The sequence below is a fragment of the Lampetra planeri genome, unplaced genomic scaffold (genome assembly GCF_965212315.1).
Source record: "Lampetra planeri unplaced genomic scaffold, kcLamPlan1.2.h2 scaffold_250, whole genome shotgun sequence".
Lineage (NCBI taxonomy): Eukaryota > Metazoa > Chordata > Hyperoartia > Petromyzontiformes > Petromyzontidae > Lampetra > Lampetra planeri.
Window position 1 is genome coordinate 4,513 of NW_027615079.1, and position 27,730 is coordinate 32,242.

Below are 27,730 nucleotides of genomic sequence, written 5' to 3' on the forward strand. Positions count from 1 at the left end.
TCCTCACGCCTAGATGAGGTCGGCCACGTTCATGGGCATCTCCTCCACCTGCGTGTTGTAGAACGTCTCGATGTCACGCAGAATCCGCTTGTCCTCCTCAGTCACAAAGTTTATGGCGACGCCCTTGCGGCCAAAACGACCTCCTCGACCAATCCTACACGGGGGGGTGGAGGGGGGGGAGGAGGAGGAGGAGGGGGGGGAGGAGGGGGAGGAGGGGGGGGAGGAGGGGGGGGAGGAGGAGGAGGGGGGGTGAGGATGGGGGAGGAGGAGGGGGGGTGGAGGAGGGGGTGGAGGAGGGAGAAGGGGGGGGTGGAGGAGGAGGGGGTGGAGGATGGGTGGAGGAGGGGGGTGGAGGAGGGGGGAGGAGGGGGGGGGGTGGAGGAGGAGGAGGGGGGTGGAGGCGGGGGGTGGAGGAGGAGGGTGGAGGAGGAGGGGGGTGGGGGTGGAGGAGGGGGGTGGAGGAGGAGGAGGGTGGAGGGGGGGGGTGGAGGAGGAGGGGGTGGAGGAGGAGAGGGTGGAGGATGGGTGGAGGGGGGGGGTGGAGGAGGAGGGGGTGGAGGGAGGGGGTGGAGGAGGAGGAGGGGGGGGTGGAGGAGGAGGGGGTGGAGGGGGTGGTGGTGGAGGGAGGTGGGGGGGACACGCACGCGTTGGTAAGTTGGCACAGTGGACAGGGAAGGTGGAGCGTGACAAAGTCATCCGGCGCAAACTCCAGTGATCGTCCCTTGCAGCAGCAGCTTTTGGCTAACCGTCGAACAAAGATGGTGGTCACCGCGGCAGTCTGGAACATACAGAGACCTGTAGACTCATCACACAGAGACCCACAGACTCATCGCACAGAGACCCACAGACTCACCACACAGAGACCCACAGACTCACCACACAGAGACCCATAGACTCATCACACATAGACCCACAGACTCACACAGAGACCCACAGACTCATCGCACAGAGACCCACAGACTCATCACGCAGAGACCCACAGACTCACCACACAGAGACCCACAGACTCATCACACAGAGACCCACAGACTCACCACACAGAGACCCACAGACTCATCACACAGAGACCCACAGACTCATCACACAGAGACCCACAGACTCACCAAACAGAGACCCACAGACTCACCACACAGAGACCCACAGACTCACCACACAGAGACCCACAGACTCATCACACAGAGACCCACAGACTCACCACACAGAGACCCACAGACTCACCACACAGAGACCCACAGACTCATCACACAGAGACCCACAGACTCATCACACAGAGACCCACAGACTCATCACACAGAGACCCACAGACTCATCACACAGAGACCCACAGACTCATCACACAGAGACCCACAGACTCATCACAGAGACCCACAGACTCATCACGCAGAGACCCACAGACTCATCACGCAGAGACCCACAGACTCACCACGCAGAGACCCACAGACTCACCACGCAGAGACCCACAGACTCACCACACAGAGACCCACAGACTCACCACACAGAGACCCACAGACTCACCACACAGAGACCCACAGACTCACCACACAGAGACCCACAGACTCACCACACAGAGACCCACAGACTCACCACACAGAGACCCACAGACTCACCACACAGAGACCCACAGACTCACCACACAGAGACCCACAGACTCACCACACAGAGACCCACAGACTCACCACACAGAGACCCACAGACTCATCACACAGAGACCCACAGACTCATCACACAGAGACCCACAGACTCATCACACAGAGACCCACAGACTCATCACACAGAGACCCACAGACTCATCACACAGAGACCCACAGACTCACCACACAGAGACCCACAGACTCACCACACAGAGACCCACAGACTCACCACACAGAGACCCACAGACTCACCACACAGAGACCCACAGACTCACCACACAGAGACCCACAGACTCACCACACAGAGACCCACAGACTCACCACACAGAGACCCACAGACTCACCACACAGAGACCCACAGACTCACCACACAGAAACCCACAGACTCACCACACAGAGACCCACAGACTCACCACACAGAGACCCACAGACTCACCACACAGAGACCCACAGACTCACCACACAGAGACCCACAGACTCACCACACAGAGACCCACAGACTCACCACACAGAGACCCACAGACTCACCACACAGAGACCCACAGACTCACCACACAGAGACCCACAGACTCATCACACAGAGACCCACAGAGTGGAGCGAGTGGGGGGTACCTGTGGATGTAGTTCTCTCGGTTGGTGGGCAGGTCGTAGTTGATGACCAGGGAGACTTGCTGCACGTCAATGCCACGGGCCTGGGTCACGCACAAAGACAAAGATCCCCCATGTAGCCTTAGTTAACTTGTCCGCCAAATACAGGCCTCGTCAGAGGTCGAATTCGGAACCACGACCTCCTGCGTACCGGGCTCGGTAGTTAACATCCTGCCAAATACAGCAGGCATCGTCAGGGTCGGCATCGGACCCACGACTTCCTGCGTACCGGGCAAGGTGGTCAACATCTCTCAGTGTCTGGGATCGAAACCACGACCTCCTGCGTACCAGGCGAGGTAGTCAACATCTCTCAGTGTCTGGGATCGAAACCACGACCTCCTGCGTACCAGGCGAGGTAGTCAACATCTCTCAGTGTCTGGGATCGAAACCACGACCTCCTGCGTACCAGGCGAGGTAGTCAACATCTCTCAGTGTCTGGGATCAAAACCACGACCTCCTGCGTACCACGCAAGGTAGTCAACATCTCGCGAGTGGGCTCCGCTACTCACCAGCAGGTCCGTGGTGATGAGCACGCGACTGGAGCCAGAGCGGAACTCGCGCATGATGAGGTCTCGCTCCTTCTGATCCATGTCACCGTGCTGCAGACGGACACAACAAAGACAAAGATCCCCCGTGTAGCCTTAACAGACTGTAGGGGCAAGTGCTGTTAGCGAGCAGCACCTATGAAGGCCGGCACGGTGGCACACGAGGGGGTGGGTGGCCAACACCACGCCCGACCGCCTTTGTCTCCCCAGTGGCGATGTTTACACACCGCACCAGGTACTCATTTGAGGCTGAGTCGACCTAGGAGAGGCCCGGGACCGGTTCAGATAATCGTCACCGATGTTGGCCGTGAGCGGGAATCGAACCCGGGTCGCCAGGTTTGTAGCGCAGCGTAGCGCTAACCGCTACACCACCGCTCCCCATGCAGACGGACACACACAGGTGTACACACACACACACACGTATCGTGTGTCAAACTTCTTTGGCACCGTAACGTAGCCAACCGTGCCGTGTGTCGAACTTCTTTCGCACCATACTTAGCCACAAGCGGCGGCGCGCGAACGCCCTAGCCGTCACTCGGCCCGTGTTTAACCGGCGGAGTCGGGGTGGATGGGAGGCGACTGAGTGGATTGGGAGAGCCGGTGAAGTGCGGTTGGTGGCGTTGTTGTGGAGTGTTGGTGTTAGACGGTGAACGGGCCGAATCGCCGGTTCCGGTGGATTCACGGAGCTGGCGGGACACGCCGAGAGGCAGCTTCAGGTCATCGGGGGTCATGAATATCGCAGCTCCGATTGGCACAGTTGGGTCTGGAGAATCAGCGAGTCTGGGCGAGCTGCTGAGCGTGCTGGCGAGCAGGCGAATCAGCGAGTTGGTGAGTAGGTGAGTCAGCGAGCCGATGAGCGAGTTGGTGAGTAGGTGAGTCAGCGAGCCGGTGAGTAGGTGAGTCAGCGAGCCGGTGAGTAGGTGAATCAGCGAGTTGGTGAGTAGGTGAGTCAGCGAGCCGGTGAGTAGGTGAATCAGCGAGTTGGTGAGTAGGTGAGTCAGCAAGCCGGTGAGTAGGTGAATCAGCGAGTTGGTGAGTAGGTGAGTCAGCGAGCCGGTGAGTAGGTGAATCAGTGAGTTGGTGAGTAGGTGAATCAGTGAGCGAGTTGGTGAGTAGGTGAGTCAGTGAGTTGGTGAGTAGGTGAATCAGCGAGTTGGTGAGTAGGCGAGTCAGTGAGTTGGTGAGTAGGTGAATCAGCGAGTTGGTGAGTAGGTGAGTCAGCGAGCCGATGAGCGAGCTGGTGAGTAGGTGAGTCAGCGAGCCGGTGAGTAGGTGAATCAACGAGTTGGTGAGTAGGTGAGTCAGCGAGCCGGTGAGTAGGTGAATCAGTGAGTTGGTGAGTAGGTGAATCAGTGAGCAAGTTGGTGAGTAGGTGAATCAGCGAGTTGGTGAGTAGGCGAGTCAGTGAGTTGGTGAGTAGGTGAGTCAGCGAGTTGGTGAGTAGGTGAGTCAGCGAGCCGATGAGCGAGTTGGTGAGTAGGTGAATCAGTGAGCGAGTTGGTGAGTAGGTGAGTCAGCGAGTTGGTGAGTAGGTGAGTCAGCGAGTTGGTGAGTAGGTGAGTCAGCGAGTTGGTGAGTAGGTGAGTCAGCGAGTTGGTGAGTAGGTGAGTCAGCGAGTTGGTGAGTAGGTGAGTCAGCGAGTTGGTGAGTAGGTGAGTCAGCGAGTTGGTGAGTATGTGAATCAGCGAGTTGGTGAGTAAGTGAGTCAGTGAGTTGGTGAGTAGGTGAGTCAGTGAGTTGGTGAGTAGGCGAATCAGTGAGTTGGTGAGTAGGTGAGTCAGCGAGTTGGTGAGTAGGTGAATCAGTGAGTTGGTGAGTAGGTGAGTCAGCGAGTTGGTGAGTAGGTGAATCAGTGAGTTGGTGAGTAGGTGAGTCAGCGAGTTGGTGAGTAGGTGAGTCAGTGAGTTGGTGAGTAGGTGAGTCAGCGAGTTGGTGAGTAGGTGAGTCAGCGAGCCGATGAGCGAGTTGGTGAGTAGGTGAATCAGCGAGTTGGTGAGTAGGTGAATCAGCGAGTTGGTGAGTAGGTGAGTCAGCGAGCCGGTGAGTAGGTGAATCAGCGAGTTGGTGAGTAGGTGAGTCAGCGAGGCGGTGAGTAGGTGAATCAGCGAGTTGGTGAGTAGGTGAGTCAGCGAGTTAGTGAGGCGAGTCAGCGAGCCGATGAGCGAGTTGGTGAGTAGGTGAGTCAGCGAGCCGGTGAATCAGCGAGTTGGTGAGTAGGTGAGTCAGCGAGCCGGTGAGTAGGTGAATCAGCGAGTTGGTGAGTAGGTGAGTCAGCGAGCCGATGAGCGAGTTGGTGAGGAGGTGAGTCAGCGAGCCGGTGAGTAGGTGAATCAGTGAGCGAGTTGGTGAGTAGGTGAATCAGCGAGTTGGTGAGTAGGTGAGTCAGCGAGTTGGTGAGTAGGTGAGTCAGCGAGCCAGTGAGTAGGTGAATCAGTGAGTTGGTGAGTAGGTGAATCAGTGAGCGAGTTGGTGAGTAGGTGAATCAGCGAGTTGGTGAGTAGGTGAGTCAGCGAGCCGATGAGCGAGTTGGTGAGTAGGTGAATCAGCGAGTTGGTGAGTAGGTGAGTCAGCGAGCCGGTGAGTAGGTGAATCAGTGAGTTGGTGAGTAGGTGAATCAGTGAGCGAGTTGGTGAGTAGGCGAGTCAGCGAGTTGGTGAGTAGGTGAATCAGCGAGTTGGTGAGTAGGTGAGTCAGCGAGTTGGTGAGTAGGTGAGTCAGCGAGTTGGTGAGTAGGTGAGTCAGCGAGTTGGTGAGTATGTGAATCAGCGAGTTGGTAAGTGAGTCAGCGAGTTGGTGAGTAGGTGAGTGAGTGAGTTGGTGAGTAGGTGAGTCAGTGAGTTGGTGAATAGGTGAATCAGCGAGTTGGTGAGTAGGTGAGTCAGCGAGCCGATGAGCGAGTTGGTGAGGAGGTGAGTCAGCGAGCCGGTGAGTAGGTGAATCAGTGAGCGAGTTGGTGAGTAGGTGAATCAGCGAGTTGGTGAGTAGGTGAGTCAGCAAGTTGGTGAGTAGGTGAGTCAGCGAGCCAGTGAGTAGGTGAGTCAGCGAGCCGGTGAGTAGGTGAATCAGTGAGTTGGTGAGTAGGTGAATCAGTGAGCGAGTTGGTGAGTAGGCGAGTCAGCGAGTTGGTGAGTAGGTGAATCAGCGAGTTGGTGAGTAGGTGAGTCAGCGAGTTGGTGAGTAGGTGAGTCAGCGAGTTGGTGAGTAGGTGAGTCAGCGAGTTGGTGAGTCAGCGAGTTGGTGAGTATGTGAATCAGCGAGTTGGTGAGTAGGTGAGTGAGTGAGTTGGTGAATAGGTGAATCAGCGAGTTGGTGAGTCAGCGAGCCGATGAGCGAGTTGGTGAGGAGGTGAGTCAGCGAGCCGGTGAGTAGGTGAATCAGTGAGCGAGTTGGTGAGTAGGTGAATCAGCGAGTTGGTGAGTAGGTGAGTCAGCGAGTTGGTGAGTAGGTGAGTCAGCGAGCCAGTGAGTAGGTGAATCAGTGAGTTGGTGAGTAGGTGAATCAGTGAGCGAGTTGGTGAGTAGGTGAATCAGCGAGTTGGTGAGTAGGTGAGTCAGCGAGTTGGTGAGTAGGTGAGTCAGCGAGCCGATGAGCGAGTTGGTGAGTAGGTGAATCAGCGAGTTGGTGAGTAGGTGAGTCAGCGAGCCGGTGAGTAGGTGAATCAGTGAGTTGGTGAGTAGGTGAATCAGTGAGCGAGTTGGTGAGTAGGCGAGTCAGCGAGTTGGTGAGTAGGTGAATCAGCGAGTTGGTGAGTAGGTGAGTCAGCGAGTTGGTGAGTAGGTGAGTCAGCGAGTTGGTGAGTAGGTGAGTCAGCGAGTTGGTGAGTATGTGAATCAGCGAGTTGGTGAGTAGGTGAGTGAGTGAGTTGGTGAGTAGGTGAGTCAGTGAGTTGGTGAATAGGTGAATCAGTGAGTTGGTGAGTAGGTGAGTCAGCGAGTTGGTGAGTAGGTGAATCAGTGAGTTGGTGAGTAGGTGAGTCAGCGAGTTGGTGAGTAGGTGAGTCGGTGAGTAGGTGAGTCAGCGAGTTGGTGAGTAGGTGAGTCAGCGAGTTGGTGAGTAGGTGAGTCAGCGAGTTGGTGAGTAGGTGAGTCAGTGAGTTGGTGAGTATGTGAATCAGCGAGTTGGTGAGTAGGTGAGTCAGCGAGTTGGTGAGTAGGTGAGTCAGCGAGTTGGTGAGTAGGTGAATCGGCGTGCTGGTGAGTAGGTGAATCGGCGTGCCAGTGAGTAGGTGAATCGGCGAGTAGGTGAATCGGCGTGTTGGCGAGTAGGTGAGTCAGCGAGTAGGTGAATCGGCGTGCCGGCAATCCGCGTGCGTACCATGGCGGACACGGTGAAGTCACGCGCGTGCATCTTCTCCGTGAGCCAGTCCACCTTCCGCCGGGTGTTCAAGAAGATCACCGCCTGGGTGATGGTGAGCGTCTCGTAGAGATCGCACAGCGTGTCCAGCTTCCACTCCTGAATCGCACGAGCAACGCACGCACACCAAGGCGGTCACACACACGCACACCAAGGCGGTCACACACACACACACACACGCACACCAAGGCGGTCACACACACACACACACGCACACCAAGGCGGTCACACACACACACACACGCACGCACACCAAGGCGGTCACACACACACACACGCACGCACACCAAGGCGGTCACACACACACGCACACCAAGGCGGTCACACACACACACACACGCACACCAAGGCGGTCACACACACGCACGCACACCAAGGCGGTCACACACACACACACACGCACACCAAGGCGGTCACACACACACGCACACCAAGGCGGTCACACACACACACACACGCACACCAAGGCGGTCACACACACGCACGCACACCAAGGCGGTCACACACACACACACACGCACACCAAGGCGGTCACACACACACACACGCACACCAAGGCGGTCACACACACACACCAAGGCGGTCACACACACACACACGCGCACACCAAGGCGGTCACACACACACACCAAGGCGGTCACACACACACACCAAGGCGGTCACACACACACACCAAGGCGGTCACACACACACACACCAAGGCGGTCACACGCACGCATGCAAGCAGCCCCCTGGGGTAGCAGTGGCATAGTCGGCTATAGCGTCTCTCGCACGCGTGCCCACGGTAGGCCTCGGCAAGGTAAGGTAAAATTGTAAAAACAACGAGCCTACCTTTACCCTACCTTTCACCTTACCACAATACAATCACTCTACCCTACCTTTTACCCTTGAGCAGGTAAGGTAAAAAGCAACGAGCCTACCTTTTACCCTACCCTTTACCCTAACCCCTTGGCATGTCGACACCTTTACCTTTACCCTTTACCCCGGTAAAAAGGGTACAATTACCTCACCTTGCCGAGGCCTAGCCCACGGTCGGTCGCGCCTAGTACGCCCGATTCAGACTCGAGTCCTTGCAAAAGGTTTAATCCAATTGGCGCTTGAACATCTCAACACACCTCCCTGTTCTACTGCCAGAGAAGGAGAAAAACTACTCCTCAATCTCTCGGTCGTTTTTTAACCCACTTCCCGTGATCCAATCGAGCTGACATTTTCCACACAGACTCGTTGTGCGTGACAATGAATTTTGCGCGAAATTTTTTTCCAAAATTTTACACTTTTCAGGACAAAAAAATTATATTTAATTACCAATTGCTTAATGCTGCCATGCAATCATCTGACCCATAGGTGGCAGCCATCTCAAGCCAGAGGACGAGAGGACTCTAGCTGCCACGCTTATAAAGGATTTAGAGTGAAAAACTTAGTTTTTACGGGTTATACTTGTTTCATACTTTGATACTGGCAAAAAAAAGGTGCCATGTTAGTAGCCGCTCATCCCGAGCTGTGAACGCTCTCATAGTGCACTGCCCTTGGCGCCGTCCGCATTTTGTCTATCGACCACCGTTGTGGCCGAAACGTCGTGAGAATTGTATTTTATTGTGTTTGAGTTTTATTATTTTATAATTTCCCTTCTACGTAACTTTACCGAAAGAACCAAGAAGAAGATATCGACCACCAGTTCTAGTTGTGGTGGTTGTGGCGGTTGTTCTCGTTGTGGTAGTTCTAGTGGTGGTGGTTGTGACTGCAGCGATTGTGGTAGTTCTAGTGGTGGCGGTTGCGATTGTGGTAGTTCTAGTGGTGGTGGTTGTGACTGCAGCGATTGTGGTAGTTCTAGTGGTGGTGGTTGTTCTCGTTGTGGTAGTTCTAGTTGTGGTGGTTGTGACAGCAGTGATTGTGGTAGTTCTAGTGGTGGTGGTTGTTCTCGTTGTGGTAGTTCTAGTTGTGGTGGTTGTGGTGGTTGTTCTCGTTGTGGTAGTTCTAGTGGTGGTGGTTGTGGTGGTTGTTCTCGTTGTGGTAGTTCTAGTGGTGGTGGTTGTGGTGGTTGTTCTCGTTGTGGTAGTTCTAGTGGTGGTGGTTGTGACTGCAGCGATTGTGGTAGTTCTAGTGGTGGTGGTTGTTCTCGTTGTGGTAGTTCTAGTTGTGGTGGTTGTTCTCGTTGTGGTAGTTCTAGTTGTGGTGGTTGTGACTGCAGCGATTGTGGTAGTTCTAGTGGTGGTGGTTGTTCTCGTTGTGGTAGTTCTAGTTGTGGTGGTTGTGGTGGTTGTTCTCGTTGTGGTAGTTCTAGTGGTGGTGGTTGTGACAGCAGTGATTGTGGTAGTTCTAGTGGTGGCGGTTGTGGCAGCAGCGATTGTGGTAGTTCTAGTTGTGGTGGTTGTGGTGGTTGTTCTCGTTGTGGTAGTTCTAGTGGTGGTGGTTGTGACAGCAGCGATTGTGGTAGTTCTAGTTGTGGTGGTTGTGACGGCAGCGATTGTGGTAGTTCTAGTTGTGGTGGTTGTGGCGGTTGTTCTCGTTGTGGTTAGGTCAGTGGTTCCCCCACGCACCTCGCGCTCCACCATGATGTAGAACTGCTTGATGCCCTCCAGGGTGAGCTCCTCCTTCTTGACGAGGATGCGCACCGGCTCGCGCATGAACTTCTTGGTCACCTCCAGCACCTCGGCCGGCATGGTAGCCGACAGCAGCACCACCTGGGGGTGCGGGAGCAAGCCCAGGACGGTGAGCAGGTGAGCGAGCGAGTCAGTGAGCAAGCCCAGGACGGTGAGCAGGTGAGCGAGCGAGTCAGTGAGCAAGCCCAGGACGGTGAGCAAGTGAGCGAGCGAGTCAGTGAGCAAGCCCAGGACGGTGAGCAGGTGAGCGAGCGAGTCAGTGAGCAAGCCCAGGACGGTGAGCAAGTGAGCGAGCGAGTCAGTGAGCAAGCCCAGGACGGTGAGCAAGTGAGCGAGCGAGTCAGTGAGCAAGCCCAGGACGGTGAGCAAGTGAGCGAGCGAGTCAGTGAGCAAGCCCAGGACGGTGAGCAAGTCAGCGAGCGAGCGAGCCAACAGGCGTGCGTGCGATTGGGGAGCCGCGGGGCAGTGGTTATGTCCGTACGCATGTGTAGGTGTTCAACTTCTTTCGCACAGTACGTAGCTAACCGTGCGCATACCCCCCCCCCCCACACACACACACGCGCAAACTCCACACACACATACAAACCCCCACACACAAACCCACGCACGCAAACCCCCACGCACGCAAACCCCCACACACGCAAACCCCCACACACGCAAACCCCCACACACGCAAACCCCCACACACCGCCACACACACAGGCAAACCCCACACACGTGAAGTGAACGAATGCCTGCGAGTAGGCGAGGTCACGGGACAGACCGAGGTGCCATGGATCGACCGACTGAGATAACTAGCCAACTTGCTGTGTTTTAGCCACCCGGCGCTCCGCTCGTTGTTGTGAGCGTCGCTCCCTCTGACCTCCGTTGTTGCCTCCAACTGCCCAGTAGCATCCTTCACGAGCCTCCTCCAGAGGCCGATCTTGACACCGCTGGTACCAGTCATCGGCAAGTCCTATCAGCTCCACATCCTCCTGTACCACATCACTCCATCTCTTCTCTAGCCCGTGCCGCGCCCGTTTAGCCCCCTTGATCCGGCCAAACAAAAGCTGTTTAGGCATGCGGTGGCTGGGCATGCGGGCTACATGACCCAGCCAACGCAGCCTTGGCTGGAGGAGCTTACCCATGGGACTTTGCCCAGATCTTTCAAGGATTTGTGAGCTCCTCACACAATCCAGCCTGCAGGTTAAACCCAGGATGGATCGTCGGCAGGCCAGCCGAAATGTTTATAACCGGCGAAGATATTCCATTAGGGGAGTTCACGTTTCGCAAGCATGGAGAAGGGAGGGCATGACCTAAAGCTTCGTGTAGAGTGACAGACCAGGTAGCTTCCACACAGCGTTACACAACCGATGAAAAGATAATGCCGCTCGACTGATTCGGAGTGAGACCTCTGCTGTTAAACCGTAGCTGGTCATGAGCACACTGCTCAGGTATGGGAAACTCTCCACTCTCCACAACCCCCCCCCCCCATCACCAATTGGGAGTTGAGGGGGGACAAACATCACCGCACACACACAATCCCCACACACACACACAAACACACACACACCCTCAAACACCTCGCCATTCGCCACTTAGTGGCGGTGATGTCACCACGACACTTGTGCCAGGCTATGTACACCTTGAGGCCACGTGAACTGTCGAATGCCCGCTGGCAGGTCACGGGGCAGACCCAGGTGCCACAGGTCGACTGACAGACGACTGGCTGATGCACCACCTGTGCCCCATACTGTGCTAACCCGCACACACAAACACCCCCACAAACATACCCCCACACACACAAACACACCCCCACACACACAAACACACAAAACACACACCCCCACACAAAACACACACCCCCACACTCAAACACACACCCACACACACAAACACCCCAACACACAAACACCCCCACACACACACACACACAAACACCCCTAACACAAACACCCCCACACGCACACACAAACACCCCCACACACAAACACCCCCACACACAAACACCCCCCACACAAACACCCCGACACACACACAAACACCCCCAACACAAACACCCCCCAACACAAACACCCCCACACCCCCACACAAACACCCCAACACAAACACCCCCACACCCCCACACAAACACCCCAACACAAACACCCCCACACACACACAAACACCCCCAACACAAACACCCCCACACACAAACACCCCCACACACAAACACCCCCACACACACACAAACACCCCCAACACAAACACCCCCCAACACAAACACCCCCACACCCGCACCTGGATGTTGGAGTTGAGCTTCTGGAAGATCTCGTAGATCTGGTCCTTGAAGCCGCGACTCAGCATCTCGTCCGCCTCGTCCAACACGAACATGCGGATGGCGCGCGGCGAGAGGTAGCGGCGGTTGAGCATGTCGAAGACGCGCCCCGGCGTGCCCACCACGATGTGCGGAGCCTCCGCCTGCAGCTTCTGCATCTCGTTGCGCACGTTGGTGCCCCCGATGCAGGCGTGGCAGGCGGCGCCCATGTAGTCGCCCAACGCCAGCACCACCTTCTGGATCTGTCGGAAGGGACAAGACGGCGAGGGACGGTGAGCGAGTTTGCGGCCAAGCGAGTGTGCGGGCGAGTTTGCGGGCGAGCGAGCTTGCGGGCGAGCTTGTGGGCGAGCGTGCGAGTTCGCGGGCGAGCGAGTGAATCTGTGGGCGAGCAAGCGAGTTTGTGGGCGAGCGAGTGAGTCTGTGGGCGAGCAAGCGAGTTTGTGGCCGAGCAAGCGAGTTTGTGGCCGAGCGAGCGCGTTTGTTCACCGAGCGAGCGAGTTTGTGGCCAAGCTAACGAGTTTGTGGCCGAGCGAACGAGTTTGCGAGCGAGCGAGTTTGTTCACCGAGCGAGTGCGTTGGCGTTGGCCGAGCGAGTGTGCGAGTTTGTGGCCGAGTGAGCGATCTCGTGAGCGAGCTCGTGAGCGAGCGGTGCGTCCGTGTACCTGCTGCGCCAACTCGCGAGTGGGCGCCAGCACGAGGGCCTGCGTCTCCTTGGTGCTCACATCCAGCTGCTGCAGGATGGAGATTGCAAAGGTGGCAGTCTTTCCTGTGCCAGACTGAGCCTGGGCAATCACGTCATAGCCTGCGGGCACGGCAGGGACACGCAGCGCACACGCGTGTGCGCGAGGTTAGCACGGCTGGCTAGGTACGGTGCGAAAGAAGTTCTACAAATGTGCACTACACGTCACACTACACGTCACACTAATCTATAAACTACACACCACGCTACACACTACAATCAACACTATACTATACACCACACACTACACATTACTATACACTACGCTTCACACTCCATACCACACTATACACTACACCACTATACACTACGCCACTAAACTAAATTGAAAACGAATTTCTTGAGAACTACTCTGTTTAGTTTGTTGTCCTTCCCCCGCTTTTCCGATTAGCACGGTTGGTTACGTACGGTGCGAAAGAAGTTCAACATACACACATTACACGCATGCCAAGATCCGTGTAGCCTGTGCCGACTATTGGGGAAAGTGATATTAAGCGAGCACCTATGAAGGCCGGCACAATGCACAAGAGGGGTGGCCAGCACCACGCCCGGCCACCTTTGTCTCCCCAGTGGCGATGTTTACACACCGCACCAGGTACTCATTTGAGGCCAAGTCGACCTAGGCGAGGAGGCCCAGGACCGGTTCGAGATAATCGTCACCGGTGTTGATCGTGAGCGGGAATCGAACTGGACTCGCCGGGTTCGTAGTGCAGCGGTGAAAACCGCTCCCCGCAACAACAAAACCCGCCATTCGCCACTAAGTGGCGGCGATGTCACCACGGCACCTGCGCAGAGGTCGCAACCGGGTACCCGATACCCGTACCCTACCCGATACCCGTACCCTACCCGATACCCGTACCCTACCCGATACCCGTACCCGATCAGGTACCCGTTTGCGACCCTGGTGCGGCCGGGTACGGGTACGGGTAGGCCGTGAGTCACTGGTGAGTCACCGTTTGTCACTCATTTCCCAACGTCTTGTCTCTTCTCACAATTCAAGTTCCTAGAATCAACCCACCCGCGCCTGCAACATGGCTTCATCCCAGAGGTCGCAATCGGGTACCCGTACCCGTACCCTACCCGATACCCGGCCGGGTACGGGTAGCCGGGTATCGGGTAGGGTACGGGTACCCGTTTGCGACCCTGGTGCGGCCGGGTACGGGTAAGGAATCAAAACCCGTTTGCGACCTCTGCTTGGCGGCCACGTGAAGTGTCGAACGCCCGCTGGGACAGACCCAGGAGGTCACGGGACAGACCCAGATGGGTGCCACGGGTTGACCGACTGAGATGACTGGGCAGATGCACCACCTGTGCCCCCCCTACTCTGCCACACACACGCACGCACACGCACGCACGCTCACCCTTTATGCAGGGCAGGATGGCGCGCTGCTGGATGGCAGACGGTTTCTCAAAGCCGTAGGCGTAGATTCCACGCAGCAGAGTCTCCTTGAGGCTCATGTCATCAAAGTTGTCCACGATCTCATTCCAGTTGCTCTGTGCACGCGCACACGTGGGGAAACACGGCCATTCCATTGACGAGCGTTTAGCTTCGCGCAAGCGAGTTTGTGGCTCTTTATGCGAGCCTATGGGTCTCTGTGCGAGCCTATGGGTCTCTGTGCGAGCCTATGGGTCTCTGTGCGAGCCTATGGGTCTCTGTGCGAGCCTATGGGTCTCTGTGCGAGCCTATGGGTCTCTGTGCGAGCCTATGGGTCTCTGTGCGAGCCTATGGGTCTCTGTGCGAGCCTATGGGTCTCTGTGCGAGCCTATGGGTCTCTGTGCGAGCCTATGGGTCTCTGTGCGAGCCTATGGGTCTCTGTGCGAGCCTATGGGTCTCTGTGCGAGCCTATGGGTCTCTGTGCGAGCCTATGGGTCTCTGTGCGAGCCTATGGGTCTCTGTGCGAGCCTATGGGTCTCTGTGCGAGCCTATGGGTCTCTGTGCGAGCCTATGGGTCTCTGTGCGAGCCTATGGGTCTCTGTGCGAGCCTATGGGTCTCTGTGCGAGCCTATGGGTCTCTGTGCGAGCCTATGGGTCTCTGTGCGAGCCTATGGGTCTCTGTGCGAGCCTATGGGTCTCTGTGCGAGCCTATGGGTCTCTGTGCGAGCCTATGGGTCTCTGTGCGAGCCTATGGGTCTCTGTGCGAGCCTATGGGTCTCTGTGCGCGACCCTATGGGTCTCTGTGCGCGACCCTATGGGTCTCTGTGCGCGACCCTATGGGTCTCTGTGCGCGACCCTATGGGTCTCTGTGCGCGACCCTATGGGTCTCTGTGCGCGACCCTATGGGTCTCTGTGCGCGACCCTATGGGTCTCTGTGCGCGACCCTATGGGTCTCTGTGCGCGACCCTATGGGTCTCTGTGCGACCCTATGGGTCTCTGTGCGCGACCCTATGGGTCTCTGTGCGCGACCCTATGGGTCTCTGTGCGAGCCTATGGGTCTCTGTGTGCGACCCTATGGGTCTCTGTGTGCGACCCTATGGGTCTCTGTGTGCGACCCTATGGGTCTCTGTGCGCGAGCCTATGGGTCTCTGTGCGTGAGCCTATGGGTCTCTGTGCGTGAGCCTATGGGTCTCTGTGCGTGAGCCTATGGGTCTCTGTGCGTGAGCCTATGGGTCTCTGTGCGTGAGCCTATGGGTCTCTGTGCGTGAGCCTATGGGTCTCTGTGCGTGAGCCTATGGGTCTCTGTGCGTGAGCCTATGGGTCTCTGTGCGTGAGCCTATGGGTCTCTGTGCGTGAGCCTATGGGTCTCTGTGCGTGAGCCTATGGGTCTCTGTGCGTGAGCCTATGGGTCTCTGTGCGTGAGCCTATGGGTCTCTGTGCGTGAGCCTATGGGTCTCTGTGCGTGAGCCTATGGGTCTCTGTGTGTGAGCCTATGGGTCTCTGTGTGTGAGCCTATGGGTCTCTGTGTGTGAGCCTATGGGTCTCTGTGCGAGCCAACCGAGCTGTGTGTGTGCATGTTGAACTTCTCCAACCGTGATAATCGGAGGTGCGGCGGCGGGCGGGGGGGTGAGGACAAACTAAATGCAAAATGCGGTTCTAACGCAGCGAGTTTTGAGAATCGAGATTTAACCGACTTGAGACCCCGCAACGGTTCGTGTTTCTGGGCTACCTGAGCTGACGGGGGAGGGTGGGGTGGGTGAACGGACGCCACTTTTAGCGCAGACGCCGAGTCAGCTGTACCGGGAGACGATCTCCGGCTACGGGTGTGGTATCTCCACCGCCACCATCACCGCCATCTCCCATTCGCTATCATCGCCATCGCCGCTGTCGTGACTATCGCCACACCATCGTCATCATCTCACCGCTATTGTCACGATCACCACCACCGTTACCATCACCGCCACCACCACAACTATCATCACCATCGCCGCTATCAACACCATCTCTTGTCTCACGACTACGATCACCGCTACTAACACCATCACCACCAACCACCACCGCTGTTGTCACCATCTCCAACACTGCTACTGTAACCATCACCGCCATCATCATCACCGCTATCGTCATCATCACCGCTATCCACCCCATCTCACGGTTATCATGACCATCACCGCCATCGTCACCATCACCGCCATCGTCACCATCACCGCCATCGTCACCATCACCGCCATCGTCACCATCACCGCCATCGTCACCATCACCGCCACCACCAAAACTATCATCACCATCGCCGCTAACAACACCATCTCTTGTCTCACGACTACGATCACCACTACTAACACCATCACCACCAACCACCACCGCTGTCGTCACCATCTCCATCACCGCTACCGTAACCATCACCACCATCATTATCACCGCTATCGTCACCATCACCGCTATCCACCCCATCTCACGGTTATCATCACCATCACCGCTATCGTCACCATCTCCATCACCGCTACCGTAACCATCACCACCACCGTAACCATCACCACCATCATTATCACCGCTATCGTCACCATCACCGCTATCCACCCCATCTCATGGTTATCATCACCATCACCGCTATTTACACCATCTCCATCACTATCACCACCATCACCATCTCACCCACTATCCTCACTATCACCATCACTCTCTATCAACATCACCGCTATCGTCACCATCACTGCTTTACTATCACTACCATCACCATCACCGCTCTCGTCACCATCTTTATCACTGCTATTGTTACCATTACCACCACCATCACCATCTCACCCGTTATCTTCACTATCACCATGACTCGCTATCAACATCACCGTTATCATCACCATCACCGCTATACTATCACTACCATCACCATCTCACCGATATCGCCACTATCACCATCACCGCTATCAACAGCACCCGTCTTACGGCTATCATCACTTTCTCCGCTAACGCCACCATCTCCATCACCGTTATCATAACTATCAGTACCATCATCGCATCGCTATCCTCGCCATCACCGCTATCGGTGATGGTAAACATCAGCACTGAGCAGACAGTCTTGCGGTGGTCTCTCTATGTGTCTTGTGGTGTATGTCTGTGCAGCGCGCCACAAGAGTCGAAGCCACACGCGGCACCTCACCTCAATGATGCCATCGGGTTCCATACCCTCCGGGCCATTGTCACGGGATCTGCGGGGGGGGGGGGGGGGGTGGAGGGTCAGAAGGGAAGGGGGAGAACAAAACGTCAAACTTCGAACGAGAAAACGAAACACGAACATTCCACGGCGACCCTCCCGGGCGTACAAAGACACTCGCCGTTACGATGACGCACGGCGTGTGCACGTTGCACGCCGTCGGGACGGGAATCGGAAGAAAAGCTAAAAATAAAAGAACTTTCCACCGGTACCGAGGCTCTCCCCACAAGGCCCGTGCGCGAGGGGGGAGCAAGCTCGTGTGGCGCAGTTTTGGTGCCGGCTATGGTAGAGTGTGGGGCGGTGATCACGGTGCTACGCGGTGAGGTAACGACGTCTTTATAAAAAATCAACGGCGCTGTTACCGCTACTACGTCTCTAAAAAAAAAGTCATCTCCTGTAGATGTCGATGCCACTGGTTCTTCACGTTCTGCAGATGCCACTGGTTCTTCACGGTCTGCAAATGCCACTGGTTCTTCACGTTCTGCAGATGCAGATGCCACTGGTTCTTCACAGTCTGCAAATGCCACTGGTTCTTCACATTCTGCAAATGCCACTGGTTCTTCACATTCTGCAAATGCCACTGGTTCTTGACGTTCTGCAAATGCCACTGGTTCTTCATGTTCTGCAGATGCCACTGGTTCTTCACGTTCTGCAGATGTAGATGCCACTGGTTCTTCACGTTCTGCAGATGTAGATGCCACTGGTTCTTCACGTTCTGCAGATGCCACTGGTTCTTCACATTCTGCAGATGTAGATGCCACTGGTTCTTCACGTTCTGTAGATGCCAATGGTTCTTCACGTTCTGCAGATGCCACTGGTTCTTCATGTTCTGTAGATGCCACTGGTTCTTCATGTTCTGTAGATGCCACTGGTTCTTCACGTTCTGTAGATGCCACTGGTTCTTCACGTTCTGTAGATGCCACTGGTTCTTCACGTTCTGTAGATGCCACTGGTTCTTCACGTTCTGTAGATGCCACTGGTTCTTCACGTTCTGTAGATGCCACTGGTTCTTCACGTTCTGTAGATGCCACTGGTTCTTCACGTTCTGCAGATGCCACTGGTTCTTAACATTCTGCAGATGTAGATGCCACTGGTTCTTCACGTTCTGTAGATGCCAATGGTTCTTCACGTTCTGCAGATGCCACTGGTTCTTCATGTTCTGTAGATGCCACTGGTTCTTCATGTTCTGTAGATGCCACTGGTTCTTCATGTTCTGTAGATGCCACTGGTTCTTCACGTTCTGTAGATGCCACTGGTTCTTCACGTTCTGTAGATGCCACTGGTTCTTCACGTTCTGTAGATGCCACTGGTTCTTCACGTTCTGTAGATGCCACTGGTTCTTCATGTTCTGCAGATGCCACTGGTTCTTCACGTTCTGTAGATGCCACTGGTTCTTCACGTTCTGTAGATGCCACTGGTTCTTCACGTTCTGTAGATGCCACTGGTTCTTCACGTTCTGTAGATGCCACTGGTTCTTCACGTTCTGTAGATGCCACTGGTTCTTCACGTTCTGTAGATGCCACTGGTTCTTCATGTTCTGTAGATGCCACTGGTTCTTCACGTTCTGTAGATGCCACTGGTTCTTCATGTTCTGTAGATGCCACTGGTTCTTCATGTTCTGCAGATGCCACTGGTTCTTCACGTTCTGTAGATGCCACTGGTTCTTCATGTTCTGCAGATGCCACTGGTTCTTCATGTTCTGCAGATGCCACTGGTTCTTCATGTTCTGCAGATGCCACTGGTTCTTCATGTTCTGCAGATGCCACTGGCTCTTCACGTTCTGCAGATGCCAACGCCACTGGTTCTTCACCTTCTGCAGATGCCACTGGTTCTTCACCTTCTGCAGATGTAGATAACACTGGTTCTTCACGTTCTGCAGATGCCACTGGTTCTTCACGTTCTGCAGATGCCACTGGTTCTTCACGTTCTGCAGATGCCACTGGTTCTTCACGTTCTGCAGATGCCACTGGTTCTTCACGTTCTGCAGATGCCACTGGTTCTTCACGTTCTGCAGATGTAGATGCCACTGGTTCTTCACGTTCTGCAGATGCCACTGGTTCTTCACGTTCTGCAGATGCCACTGGTTCTTCACGTTCTGCAGATGTAGATGCCACTGGTTCTTCACGTTCTGCAGATGTAGATGCCACTGGTTCTTCACGTTCTGCAGATGTAGCAACGGAGATCGCACGCCCAGCAAAGGAGCTCATTTGCTTTCTGGTAACCTTCAACAATTTAACTTTTAAACACAATCTAGTATATTCAATAATACTGTTTGATCTTACATGAAACTAAAACTATTTTAATTCGCCAGGTACGGCCCCCACAGAGCAATGTTTCTTTGAGAAGCGACGTGGCAATCACAAACGATAGCTCAACCAAGCGGCGGCTCATCATCATCATGACGCGGGGAAAAGCATAGCAGCCAAATACTCTAAAACGCATGACACGTCGATTCTAAATGTGGGAGGGAAAAACCAAGACGACCTGGAGAAGAATCTACCGGACCACGGGGGAGAGACACACGCAAACGCCAAATATACAGCAGGCGTCAAGGGGTCAGAATCAAACTCACGACCTCCTGTATACCAGTTTACACGCCTCTCTCCCCGTGGTCGCGTGGATTTTCCCCCGGGGTCCCTCCGATGTTTCCCCTCCACGTTTAGAATCAACGTCACATGTTTAAGAGCATTTGGGCTGCTATACACTACCACGTGATGATGGCGATGATGATTAATCCACTTCCGTTGAGCTATCATTTGTGGTAGCCAGGTCACTTCTGAAAAAGAGTTGCATGGGCTCACTCAGTCGCGTGGTAAATTAAAAAAATTGTTTCGATTACACGGGAATAAGCGCTGCTAGCGACCGCCTATTGAAAACGGGCGCGGCACACTCGCACGCCACCACCCACGCCATTTGAGGCCGAGGCTACCTAGGGGGAGGGTGACCCTTGCCAAACCAGTTCCAGACACCCTTCAGCCCCCCCAAAAAACGAAACAAATCGTGTTCAGGCTAATTATTTGAGGCCGAGTCGACCTAGCGGAGACCCAGGTCAGTTACGGACACCAATTTAGCGCAAAAAACCGCGGGGTGCGGTGTGTGTAGAGCTTCCTTTCGCGCCGTACGTAGCCAACCGTGTTTTAAACTCAGGTGTCGTGGTGGCGATGCTCATTTGAGGTAAACCCCAACCACGTTCACTCCGCTCCCCACTCACCCCCATGTGGCAACAGCTGATGACGATTTTGACGACGATGCTATGAGTCACGTACGGGCAGCAGTATACCCCCACCCCCCAATCGTGTAGACGGTGGGGGAAGCTTCTGCACCAGACTCGATGGGTTGGGTCCCTTACCCACCCAGCAATTCCCTTCCTCCCCCACCCACCAACTCCCTCCCCCCTCACTCCCCACTATTATTATTTATTTTTCCCCACTATTGCTTTGTTAGCACCAACATCCCCCAACCACATCTGCCCATAACACTGGTGGATAAAAGCCATCGACCCGCACCAGTTGTTTGACCACACTTTCAGAATATGTACCGACACAGAAGGAATCTGATTAACTTCATTTTTCACAGACGTCCATGAAACTTCTTCTTGGTTCTTTCGGTAAAGTCACGTAGAATGGAAATAATAAAATAATAAAAAATTATACAATAATTCTCACGACGTTTTGGCCACAACGGAAGTAGCCGTCCTCAGGTGGAGAGCAGGTCTGTCGAGTAGACAGAGTCTGAATGACAAGCCCCAGGCTTGGAGCGACTATTTAAGCTGGGATGGAGGGGCGAAGAGCGCCTTGACAAAATAATTTGCATATCAAGATGAATGTAGCATATTTATGGGAAATGCAGATATGCGATTAGTACTACTTGTGAAATGCGTAGGAGGTTTGGCGAGGGATTTAGTCCATGAAACTACTGAACTTTTACCAGGTAAGGCCCAGCGGCTCTTTTTAAGAATCGACTAGGCCAGCACAAACGATAGCTCAACGAAGTAGCGGCTCAACATCATCATCACGTGGAAACTTCTAGCAGCCGCCAAACACTCTCAATGCGTAGATATTGTTTCTAAATGTGGAGGGGGAATACAAAAAAAACGGAAGACCCGAAGACTAAATCCACGTGACCACTTGGGAGAGACAGAAAGACACACAAACTCCAAATACACAGCAGGCATCCATTGTTCGGGATCGAACCCACGACCTCCTGTATACCAGGCGAGGGAGGTGACATCTCCCAGCCACCGTGGTGCCCCCAGTAGTGGGAACGGGGTCAGAAAGTTACTTCAAGTTATGCGAGGCCAGAATCGGTACGGACGTAACAGATGCCGCTCATCACTTAACATTCACCGTGGGCAAAGTTCGTAACGTGATGCGTTAACTGCACACACAGCGCGAAGCCAAAACTATGTACTGTATGTACGTTGAACTTCTTTCGCGCCGTACGTAGCCAAACAAGCAGTTCTAAAGAAAGCAAATAATTAACGCTCTTTATTCAACCCCAGAAGAGATCCTGAGCCGAGTCTCAGGACTAATTGCCAGGAGGAGGGTGGCTACTATACTGGGGTTTGTTTGACCATTTCCGCTCACGCCATACAAACTATATATTGTTTTATTTTTAAGGGCCCACTCTTAATAGGGAGTGCGCGTCATACGATGCCGGGAAACCGGGATGATTCTGGACTCGCACGGGCAGACAATGCTTGCGACGCAGTCCCTCCCTTGGTCAATCCACTGCTGGATGAAGGCCGTGGCGGTCTAGACACCCCTGACCTTGCCACACGATGATTGCAGTTCACCAATCCGCTTGCTATGCTGCAACACCGCAACACCCACACCCCGTCCCCTCCATCTGAACGAGTTTCATCACACGTAGTAGCAGTAAACTATTTTTATTGTACAAGTTGTAAGGCACCCACTGAACTGCTATGTGGTAAGGGCCCATCCATTTCGAACGTTCGCATAGAGGGGGGGAGGGTGAAACCTTGATCATACATTGTCTACATTGGCCTTCAAAATGAGTTAGATAATCCGGCGGTGCTTAAACACGTTAACGTTATTCATTCTTGATCGTTTCTGCGTGGATTAAATATCGGCCGTTCTATACAATTCGGGGAGGGGGGGGCGCCAAGCGTACGTACGCAGGTGGGGGGGGGGGGTCGGTGTTAAAAGTACACGTGCGTACAGGGAGGGGGGTAAGGGTGAAGTTGACAGATGTTTGCGTACGTACTAAATGGATGGGGCCCCCTAGCTCTTTTTTAGAAGCGACCCCTGGCTAAAACAAATGATAGCTCAACAAAGTGGCGGCGCATTATCATCATCACGTGGAAATTTATAAGCAGCGGACAAATACTCTCAACGCGTCATGTTAATTTTAAATGAGGGAAAAACTGGGGGATTCGGAGAAAAATCCACACAATCACGGGGGGAAACAGAGAAACGCAACTCCAAATATGGAACAGGCATAGTAAGGGTTGCGATCGAACCCACGACCTCCTGCGTACCAGGCGAGGTGGTCAACATCTCCAAGCCACCGTGACGATGATGATAGAGACACTTAAAACTTCAAATATACCGCATCAGGCGGTCAGGGTCGGGATCGAACGCACGACCTCCTGCATACCAGGCGAGGTCGTCAACATCTCCTAGCCACCGTGGCGATGATGATAAGAGACCCGCAAACTTCAAATATACCGCAGCAGGCGGTCAGGGTCGGGATCGAACCCACGACCTCCTGCATACCAGGCGAGGTCGTCAACATCTCCTAGCCACCGTGGCGAGCAGGGACGATGACCTCGGTAGCAGGAGAGTCGCGGTTAACAAGCGCCAGCAAAAAATCCCCATTACGCAAGAACTCGGCAAAGCCAGCCAGAGGGGACTGGCGTCAAGATCCCAAGGCAAACAAGGAAGGGAGAGATAGAGGGGGAGGAGAGGGAGTCCAAAAGCCTCTTTCACAAGCTCATCCGAAAGCATCGCGTGATGCGGTAAAAAAACGATGGGGTGGGTCACCGCATCATCATCATCGTCGTCGCGCACACGTTTTCAGATGAGCCGCAGCTTCCGCGGCCGTCTGGAACGCTCTCTTTCTGCCCGGTATTAAGAAGCCGCTGGGCGCTGTGCCACTTTTGAATCATTATCATCATTACCATCCAGGATTGACAAACTAATTTGACTTAGAACTGGTTGTTGCGTTTCAATAGCCGTCTCCCCCCCCCCGCATCTACGATTCGCGCGACGTACGATGCAAAAAAAGTTCAACACAGACCACACATAGCATGGTTAGCTACGCGCGGTGCGAAAGAAGTTCAACATGCACACGCGCTCGCTCGCATTTCGGCCACGCAAGGGAGGCAAAGGCAACTATCACAAAGCTCCAGGGTGTCTCTTTGTCCACTCGTGTGGCGGGGGTGGTGTTGGGGGAAGCGGTGGCCCATCCTGCCTCCCCCTCCCCCACCAGAGTTCGACTCCAGGCCGAGGCTAAACAATAATGTAGCGGCGGCAGAGGTCGCAAACGGGTTTTGATTCCTTACCCATACCCGGCCGCACCAGGGTCGCAAATGGGTACCCGTACCCGTTCCCTACCCATACCCTACCCGAAACGAGTGACAAACGGTTACTCACCAGTGACTCACGGCCTACCCGTACCCGGCCGTACCAGGGTCGCAAACGGCTACCCGTACCCGGTCGGGTACGGGTAGCCGGGTATCGGGTAGGGTACGGGTATCGGGTACCCGGTTGCGACCTCTGAGCGGCGGGCGAGTTGATGATAACGTCTGTAACTGGCCCTATCGTGTTCCCCCTCTTACGCCACATTCATTCGTTAAACCCTCCCCCCCCCTCCTCCTCCTCCGCGACTGATCAGCATGGGGGGAAGTATGGTCAAGCAAGAGCACGTGACCGGACACGGGTGGAGTTATGGCTCCGGGAGTTTATGTAACTAAAGCGTGTAAAAAATTAACCCGTAAAAACAAAGTTTTTCACTATAAATCCTTTATATGCGTGGCATCGGGGCGGCTAGAGTCCACTCGTCCTCTGGCTTGAGATGGCTGCCACCTATGGGTCAGATGATTGTCTGCCACCATTAAGCAATTCGTAATTAAATATTTTAAAAAATTTCCCTAAACAGTGTAAAATTTGGGAAAATTTTTTTCACGAAAATTCATTGTCACGCACAACGAGTCTGTGTGCAAAATGTCAGCTCGATTGGATCACGGGAAGAGGGTTAAAAAACGACCGAAAGATTTGCACGGTCGTAAGCAAGCAAGTGAACTTAATATAAAGGATTTAAAAATAAAGAGTCTCTCTGAACGGATCTTTAACTCTAGCGCCTTGCCTGCCGCTGTTCGCTTGCTACATTTTGGACATTGGACCAAAACCAAAGCCAAAATCAGCCACCCCCATCCGCTCCTCCTCTGTTTCGTGAACCGGGAAGGGAGAAACGGGAAGGGGTGGATGTGCGGTGGGGGTGGGACTGGTCCCGCAAGATGACTCCGTACAGATGGATTTCACAAGCAAACCAAAAAAAATCCACAACTAAAACCCACCCACATCACGTCTTTTGTGCCCACCTCTTAATCCCAACAAACCTATAAGACCTAGATAATAGATCCCCCCCCCCCCTACAGCCTGAACTGTTGGTACAAGTGCTGTTAGCGAGTAGCAGCACCTATGAAGGGCCTGCACTGTGGCACACGAGGGGGTGGGTGGCCAGCACCACGCCCGACCGCCTTTGTCTCCCCGGTGGCGATGTTAGCTACACACCGCATCAGGTGACTCATTCGAGGCTTAGTCTACCTAGGGGAGGAGGCCCAGGACCGGTTCAGATAATCGTCACCCGGTGTTGGCCTTGAGAGGGAATCGAACTTGGGTCCGCCTGGTTTACGTAGTGCTAACCGCTGCACCACCGCTCTACCAAAACCACCACCACAACCACACCGCGTGCATTGTTTCACGGCTCAAGGCTCGGCACAGATGGATTTAACAATTCATTCAACTCTTGTGCCGTCCACTTGACTTGTGACTATCACCCCACCCCGCTCACCGTGGCCACTCTGGCGAGCCGATCCTTTCAACTGGTCCGTTTCGCCAAGCAGCACTACTAACACGAGACTAGCCACCATCATCATCATCAACAATCAGTAGCCACGGTCATTCCACTGCTGGATGAAGGCCTCCCAAGCCACACGTTAGTCCAATCTTCCTGGCGGAACCTCGACGGGAAATACCGTCAACTGGTCCGGTTCGCCAAGCAGCACTGCTAACACGAGACTAGCCACCATCATCATCATTATCAGTAGCCATGGTCATTCCACTGCTGGATGAAGCACAATCCTCCTTATCCAACCCAATCCGCTGCCATCTCATCCCCGCGATCCGAGAGATTATCCCTCTCGGGATACGTGCAGAGAAGCCCCCGGCTAATGGATGCCACACAAAGACAAAGATTTGCCTCCCCCGTGTTGGGTGGAGGAAAGTGCGGTTAGTAAGCGAGTTGGAGCGCCTACGCAGGAGGCCGGGAACTGTGACACACACACACGAGGTGATGGTGGGTGGCTAGCACCACACCCGGCCGCCTTTGTCTCCCCCCCCCCACGAACAGCACCGGGTAATCTCTAATTCGAGGACGAGTGGTACCGGACCGGTTCGGATAATCAATCGGGGATCTCCAAATGTGGGTTCGTATCGAACCACTCAAAGCACAGCCCGTGAAACGAACTCGCTCCCCACAGAAATGCCACACACAGCAGCAAGTCTCTCCACCACCATCACCACCATTATCGTGCCGTTGTTTAGTTCGTTTAAGACGTTGAAATCCACCCTTCCCCCCCCCTCACACGTGATATAGTATAGTTTGTTTAACGAGATTACGTTAATATCTAAGCGGATTTAACGTTAAAGCGCTCGCATCACCCATCATCATCATCACCAACGCCCATCACCACCATCATTACCATATCACCCATCACCACCACTATCATCCATAATCACCCATCATTACCATCACCACCCGTCACCGCCACCACTACCATCACCCATCATTACCATCATGACCACCCATCACCCCATCATCACCACAATGACCCATCACCGACATCACCACCCATCACCACCATCACCCATAACCATCACCGACATCACCAACATAATCACCATCACCACTATCCTCATCACCACCACCACCATCATCACCACCCACCATCATCACCACCACCATCATCATCACCATCACAATCATCACCACCACCACCACAATCATCACCACCCACCACCATCATCATCACCACCCATCACAACCCCCATCATCACCACCCATCACCATCACCCTCACCACCACCCATCACCGCCACCACCATCGCCCGCCGCAACCGCCTCCATTTTACGTTCGGAGCGCACGCGGCCCTCCCATCCCCCCACGCCTCCTCCTCCCCTCCCAGAGCCTGCGACTCGCCGCTCGCTCGCGCTCCCGCACCACGAAGCCTTCGACGGAGAACATTCGTGCCCTTCACGTCGTTTCGTAACGACGGTTTCACGTTTATTTATCCAACAACAAAACGCCGCTCCATTTTAACACAAAAGCCGCGGCCGTACGCACTTGCATCGGCTTTTTTTGTTGTAAAGGTCAAATTGATTTATTTAGTTTTGATTTCACGTAAATCTATTGTTGGTAACATCGACGCACCGAAGGGAAGGTACATTTAATAACGTTAACAAAAACGTCGACGTTGTATTCGCCACGTGCGACTTTTTATTTTAAAACTCCCTTCGGCGCGAGAACGTGGGTGGTGGTGGTGCTGGTGAAAGCCTAGGCCTCTACGGGGCCTCGAACGAAGCCTCGGTCTTGCCTGACCAACCTCCCCGGTTGGTTGCGCGACGACCCCGGCGACGCCAACCCCTCCGGACCAGAGGGGTCGGGCGGGTCTCGTGAGGGGAAAAAAAAAATTTCCGCCCACGAACTCGAGTCGCACGACAAACGACAGCGAACGATCTCGCCGCTCGAACGGCGACGATTGCGACGAACGCGGCGCGGCTTTTGGTGTCCCTTTGGTCGTCGAAGTCGTTACCTGTACTCGGCAGACGTGTCGGACATTTTCCCTCGCAGCTTCGCGGCAAAACGGAAAAGAAGGGCGGCCCGGTCCGCGCAGCGATACTTTATGTGAAGCGGCCGCGACCCACCCCCACCCACCAGCAGCAGCTCAGCAATGATGGGGTGGGTGGTTATTTAAATCACCGCAAATTAAATCGTTTTTAAAATAAATATACTTTGCTGGGTGAGAAAATATTAAATCGTTTCGAGTGTTGGGGGAGGAGGGGTTGAGAGTTTGCGTGAGAAATAAATCTC

At 54.4% G+C, this 27,730-nt stretch overlaps 1 protein-coding gene across 1 annotated transcript; it reads right to left on the reverse strand.

Moving 5' to 3' along the window:
* LOC144740637 (eukaryotic initiation factor 4A-II) lies at nucleotides 1-27,566 on the reverse strand. Its single transcript, XM_078623432.1, has 10 exons — nucleotides 27,453-27,566; nucleotides 17,342-17,390; nucleotides 14,174-14,306; nucleotides 12,736-12,875; nucleotides 12,037-12,315; nucleotides 9,715-9,858; nucleotides 7,139-7,276; nucleotides 2,789-2,878; nucleotides 2,244-2,323; nucleotides 1-154 (listed from the first exon to the last, which is right to left on the reverse strand). Exons 1-10 carry the CDS (start codon nucleotides 27,476-27,478, stop codon nucleotides 10-12), a joined length of 1,224 nt encoding a protein of 407 aa, XP_078479558.1. The 5' UTR covers nucleotides 27,479-27,566; the 3' UTR covers nucleotides 1-9.
* Between the last annotated feature and the right edge of the window lie 164 nt (nucleotides 27,567-27,730).